At 39.0% G+C, this 6000-nt stretch overlaps 1 protein-coding gene across 1 annotated transcript in view; it reads right to left on the bottom strand.

The window, feature by feature from the left end:
* Window positions 1-539: 539 nt before the first annotated feature.
* Window positions 540-6000, bottom strand: part of LOC113409526 (late secretory pathway protein AVL9 homolog) — a 67873-nt gene continuing 62412 nt past the window's right edge. Inside the window, 2 exon segments of the mRNA XM_026663548.1 lie at window positions 540-634; window positions 1587-1675. Of these exon segments, the coding sequence (XP_026519333.1) occupies window positions 540-634; window positions 1587-1675 (184 nt within the window).

The raw sequence follows: 6000 nt of genomic DNA, 5'->3' as shown, positions 1-6000 counted from the left end.
AAAGCAAGCTTAACTAAGAAGGGTTTCAACCTGGCTTGCATCATTAAGTTCACAAGCATGCCCTCAGATCCAACCTAAAATGTGAATCAGCATTATTATACTTCTTCATTTTAACAAACATTACAGCAAATGTTTGACTATTTGAATTGTAAAATACAGCTAATTTACATAGATATCTTAACCATCCAAAATGTACAAATCTGAATTCAAACCTATCATTTTGCTTGCAACAAACCCTGTTTGGTAGAGTATAAAGGCTCAGATTTAAACAAAAGTAGTCATTTAAAAACACAACTAATGTACTGTGAAAGAGCTTTACATCCCATTCTTCATGCTCTGCTTGGAGACATTCATATTTCTAGTAAAACCAAAGGGTAACCATTCCATTTTTATCTGTAAACAAACACACCACATTTTGGTCCTCCATGACTAAGAAGTCTCCATACCTCATTTTGGAGCAGTCTTTGTACAGCTGAGAGAAACCGATACAACTGAAATACTCAACAGTTGAGTGCAAAGCCTGTATTCAGACTCTACTTTTAGTCCCCAAGGCCTTGTGTTGACTGGGTAAAAGTGGAAAGCCACGAAGACATGGCTGATTTTGCATTTGTGAAGGCCCCTCCTACTGACTGACCTGCATTATAAACAAACAAAAAGGAGAAAAAAGATACTCAGAAGGTGTAATATGATTTTTCTAGACAGCATATACCCCATAACATATTCTTTGCGTATTAAAGACACCACGGAATGATTACAAAACAGAGAGGTTTAATTTGCAACTTAAAATGTAAACACCCAGATACACTCAAAGAATTTAAAGGTGGCATCTTAGAAGAAATAGTTTGTGCCAAACAGCAATAATTATAGTCTTTAAGTGGCCTCTTCAGGTCCAAGCTCATCTCAGAGCAGTAGCAGCTGAGGATTCAAGAGAGAAAGAGGGAGCAGACAGATCACTTTCATTCTGAATAATCTGGTCAAGAATTTTGGCAAAGCCACAAGAGAACAAGCACTTATGAAGCTCCTTAACTGGTGGCCTTGTGTTCTCTCTCACCATTTGATGAGGTCATGCTGGACAATCAAAACAGTATAGGCTTGATCTAAAGTCCACTGAAGTCAATGGGAGCCTTTCTATTGACTTCAATGGTCTTTAGATCAGGCACTGTCAGAGAAACACAAAATGAGAATAATTTGTTATTGCTGGAGCGTATGGCTTAGTAGTTCAAGCACTTACTAAGGATGAACAATCTTTCGTCTGAAACCTTAAAAAACAGATATTTACTCTGGGCAAAGCCTGGCTTTTAAACAGAAGTTTACTGTGGTGTCCTTATCTAAAATAGCCCCTCGTCCTATTGTGGTGTAGTGTGATGTGTCCCAATTATCAACCTGTCTGCCAGCCTTCCAGCCTCCTCCTGGCCAGAGGTTGGTGCATTTCTGTGGTGGGTAGATATATCTGTAAAGCACATTAGGATAAAATGCACTACAGAAATGTAATACACTATTATTAAATAACCATGGCATGTCATGCTTGTAGTATCTAGCTAGCTGCACACTCTTTCAACCTGGTTACAAACAAACAGATTTCTTACCTACAGCTTTTCCTGTTTGCACAACATTCCGGCTGGTATTGACCATAGCAGTTCCAATTTTCTTGCCACGTTCACTGTTCTGGACAGAGCTAAGCAAGAGAAATGTTGAAAGAGCATTAGTCAACTGACTCACTACCTACTCAAGGGACAACATTTAGTCTAAAATAGCAATTAAGTATAATCAAGCTAATAAGATTCAGATCCATCTCCTCATTCCACCACAGACCAGTTACACACATAAACATGTGTGTCAGGCATGAAGGAGGAAGGGGAGAATAGATTCATCATTATGGAACACTCTGTGCTCTTTGGTGTAAGACCCAAAGACATTTGTGGGAAGTGTTTCTGTTGTAGATTACAAGACAAAATTTTACAGCATCTACATTTAGGTACCTTTGAAAATTTTACCTTTAGTCTATAAGCTTTGTTAAAAAGCATGTGGCTGGTGGGCTGATTCTGAATGTTTGTCATTGCTTTGTCCATTCAGAAGAACTGTTAATTTTACTTTATGCTATCCATAAGAATCAACTTTTTGAACAAGTATGCCTTTCATCTCATGCTTTTTCAAACAAGTAAGGGAGAATTATGTTACTATCACTGGGAAAAAAAGCATAAAGCAATTAGTTTCTATTCATTTTAAATGGCAGCAGTTGTAAAATCTTCTTATTTGGTTTTATAATATAATATTCAAATAAAAATGTCAGTTTCCTCATCCACTCCATATATATGTACATATATCAAAACCTTAAAAAATACTGCTATAGTAAAGCAAGCTGCATTCTATTCCACTTTAAGCATTTCCAGGCAAATTGTCAAATAACGTTAATCTTTATTGTTGATGTATAAAGGATAAAGAGCAGATTCTTTTCAGGTATCAGTTTGGGCTGGATTTGCAAAGTCTAATTTTGATAAGGTGAACATTTTTCACAGCACTGTCACTTATGGAGAATAAATATGTTGCAAGAATATTTCTTTCATTAGAATCATACTTTAAGGACTAGTGATCCCCTTAAATTCAGTTTAGAGTTTCACAAAGTGTTAATGTCTCCCCTCTCAAAAAAAGGTGTAGGTGATAAAACAGTATCAAATGAAATGGGGACACCAATGGCTTTGGGGATTAGAAATGAGTTACAAGAAGACTTATCTCCAGATTACAGGCTAAAACACGGTCTAAGTTTAAATTGATAGCAACTGCCATCATCATGGTAAGGTAGTCTTTGTGAAATGGGTTTCTGATCCCAGTTTTCATCATGGAAACCTAGCCACTGTTACGATGAGGACAGGCAACAAGGACCAAACCTTTTCTCTCTAGAGCTGTCCCTTGAAGTCAGGTTTTATTTCTACACTCAAAAATTGACTGTAAAAATGATACCTTTGTACCTCCATAGATCTTCTCCCTCTTCTTAGAAAGTCACATCTGCTAACTTTATTGACAAGAGTGACAGCTAGCGAACAGGAGCAGCAAACGGCAGTTTTACAAGAGAATTCTCCAGGTGAAGGATGAGAGACTACATGACCCTTGAGTGAGTTTGTTGTCTGTTTGTTTGTTGTGTGCTTGCTTGCCATACACTTGCTGAGCCAAGGGCTTACTAATGAGGCTCCAGCCTATCTTAAGATTCCTAACCCAGTTAGGATCCCTTAACAAGGGGGGGAAGAGGGGAGACGCTAACTCAGGGAGAACAGGGGTTTAAAAAGCCAGCTCCTAAGCAACCAGAAGACCTAGCAAACGGGAGTTTTGCAAGGGAGTTTAGAGACTGAGTATGAGAGGCAGATACACCTAATGAACACTCTAAACATAGGCCAATGAGGATACCCCTCCTGGGGAGGGAACCCCAGTTAATAGGAAGAGTCAGTAATGGTAATGGGGGATTCAATTATTAGAAATATAGCTAGCTGGGTTTATGATGACCAGGAGACCCACATGGTAAATTGACAGGTGCAAAAAAGGTTGCATGTCTCATGAGACATTTAGATAGCCTTCTGTGCAGCGCTGGGGAGGAGCCAGTGGTTGTGGTATATGTAGGTACCAAAGACACCAGGAATGGTAGGAGAGAGGTCCCGGAGGACAAATTTAGGCTGCTAGGTAAGAGATTAAAGCCCAGGACCTCCAGGGTAGCACTCTCTGAAACACTTCCAGTTGCACGCACAGGGCCAGAAAGACAGGCAAAACTGCAGGGTCTCAATGCATGGATGAGACAATGGTATAGGGAAGAGGGTTTAGGATTATTACAGGAAGGATGGGCTCCACCTAAACCAAAATGGAACCAGATTGCTGGCATGTAAAATTAAAAAGGTCGTAGAGGAGTTTTTTTAAACTAAGGGCTGGGGGAAAGCAACAGGTGCTGAGGAGCACACAGTTTGGGTAGAGACATCCCTTAGGGACAAATTTACTGAAGGGGGAACTCTATATCATAGTAAAGGGGATAGGAAAGAAGTTGGTAAAGTACAGGTAGGAGCTAGTGAGGAACAGTCAAACATAAAAAAGTCTCATTTATATATAAAACACATAAAGGCAAGCAACTGAATATTGACAAAATGAACAAATGCTTGGATACAAATCCTAGAAATCTCAATACTAAAGTGGGTGAACGAGAGTGCCTGTCATTAAATGAAGATATTAATATAATACACATCATGGAAACTTGGTGGAATGAGGATAATCAGTGAGATGTGTTAATACCAAGGTACAAAATATATATGAATGAGAGAGTTAGTCACAGTGGTAGGAGAATGGCATTCTATATGAAAGAAAGCATAGAGTCAAATAAAGTAAAAATCTTAAATGAATCAGACTTTACGATAGAATCTCTATGGATAGAAATTCCATGCTTGAACAATAAGAGTATAGCAGTAGGAATATGCTACCAACCACTTGACCAGGATGGTGACAGTGATTGTGAAATGCTCAGGGAGATTAGAGAGGATACAAAGGTAGAAAACCCAGTATTAATGGGGGATTTCAACTATGACTGGTTATGTGTCTCCTCGAGAAGAGATGCAGAAATAAAATTTCTAGACACATTAAATGGCTGCTTCTTAGAGCAGCTTGTCCTGGAACCCACAAAGGGAGAAGCAATTCCTAATATCGTCCTAAGTAGAGCACAGGATCTGCTCCAAAAGGCGAACATAGCAGAACCGCTTAGTAATAATGACCATAATATAATTAAATTTAAAATTGAACTACACAAAAACGGAAAAAAACACAAAAAACCCCCCAAAAAGCCCCAGTTAAACAAAAATTAAAAAGAACAGTCACAAGGGTGGAATGCCTGCAAACTGCATGAAGACTATTTTAATACACCATAATGGAGGCTCAAACTAAATGTATACACCAAATAATAGTAATAAAAAAGAGTAAGAGGATCCAAAGAATGCCAATATGGCTAAACAGCAGAGTAAAAGAAACGGTTAGAAGGCAGCCTTTAAAAATGGAAAGTCAAATCCTATTGAGGAATACAGAAAGAAGCATAAACTCTGGCAAGTCAAGTGTAAAGTATAAGAAGGCAGACCAAGAAAGAATTTGAAAAGGAAGAAGCTAAGGACACAAAATCTAACAGCAAAAAAACCCCAAACAACCCACTAGGTACATCAGAAGCAGTAGTCAGTGGGGCAACTGGATGACCGAGGTGCTAAAGGAGCACGCAAGGAGGATAAGGTCGTTGCAAAGAATTCATTTAGCTTCTCCACATCAGTCTTCATTGCAGAGGACATGGGGGAGATTCCCATACCTAAGCCATTCTTTTTAGGAACTGTCCCAGACTGAGGTATCACTACAGAAGGTTGTGAAACAAACTGATAAACAGTAATAAGTCACCATGACCGGATGGTATTCTCCCAAGAGTTCTGAAGGCACTCAGATATGAAACTGCAGAACTACTAACAGTGTTATGTAACCCATCGCCTAAATCAGCCTCTGTACCAGGTGACTGGAGGAGAACTAATGTAATGTCTATTTTTTAAAAAGGCTCCAGAGATAATCCTGGCAATTATAGGTTGGTAAGCCTAACTGCAGTACCAAGCAAACTGGTTGGAACTATAATAAAGAACAAAATCATCAGACATATAGATAAACATATTATTTTGGGGAAGAGTCAACAGTGCTTTTGTAAAGGGAAATCATCCCTCACCAATCTATTAGAATTCTTTGAGAAATCAACAAGCATGTGGACAAGGGTGATACAGTCAATATAATATACTTGGGCTTTCAGCGTATGTCTACATCGCAATGTAAGCCCAAGGTTAGTAGAACTTGAGTTAGCAGATCCTGGGTTTGTTAACTTAGGGCTTGAGCATCTATGCTCATTTGTAACCCCAAGTTATGAATTTTTGAACTCTGGGTTCCAACCTGGGGCTCCAGCATCTACACGGTATTATGTGGGTCCAAGTCCAGCCACCCATATCCCAGACTTCTTTG

Source organism: Terrapene carolina, unplaced genomic scaffold (assembly GCF_002925995.2).
Source record: "Terrapene carolina triunguis isolate 2854851 unplaced genomic scaffold, T_m_triunguis-2.0 Scaffold33723, whole genome shotgun sequence".
NCBI lineage: Eukaryota > Metazoa > Chordata > Testudines > Emydidae > Terrapene > Terrapene triunguis.
The sequence above is the reverse complement of the archived record's forward strand: the minus strand, read 5'-3'. Positions and strand labels throughout refer to the sequence as shown.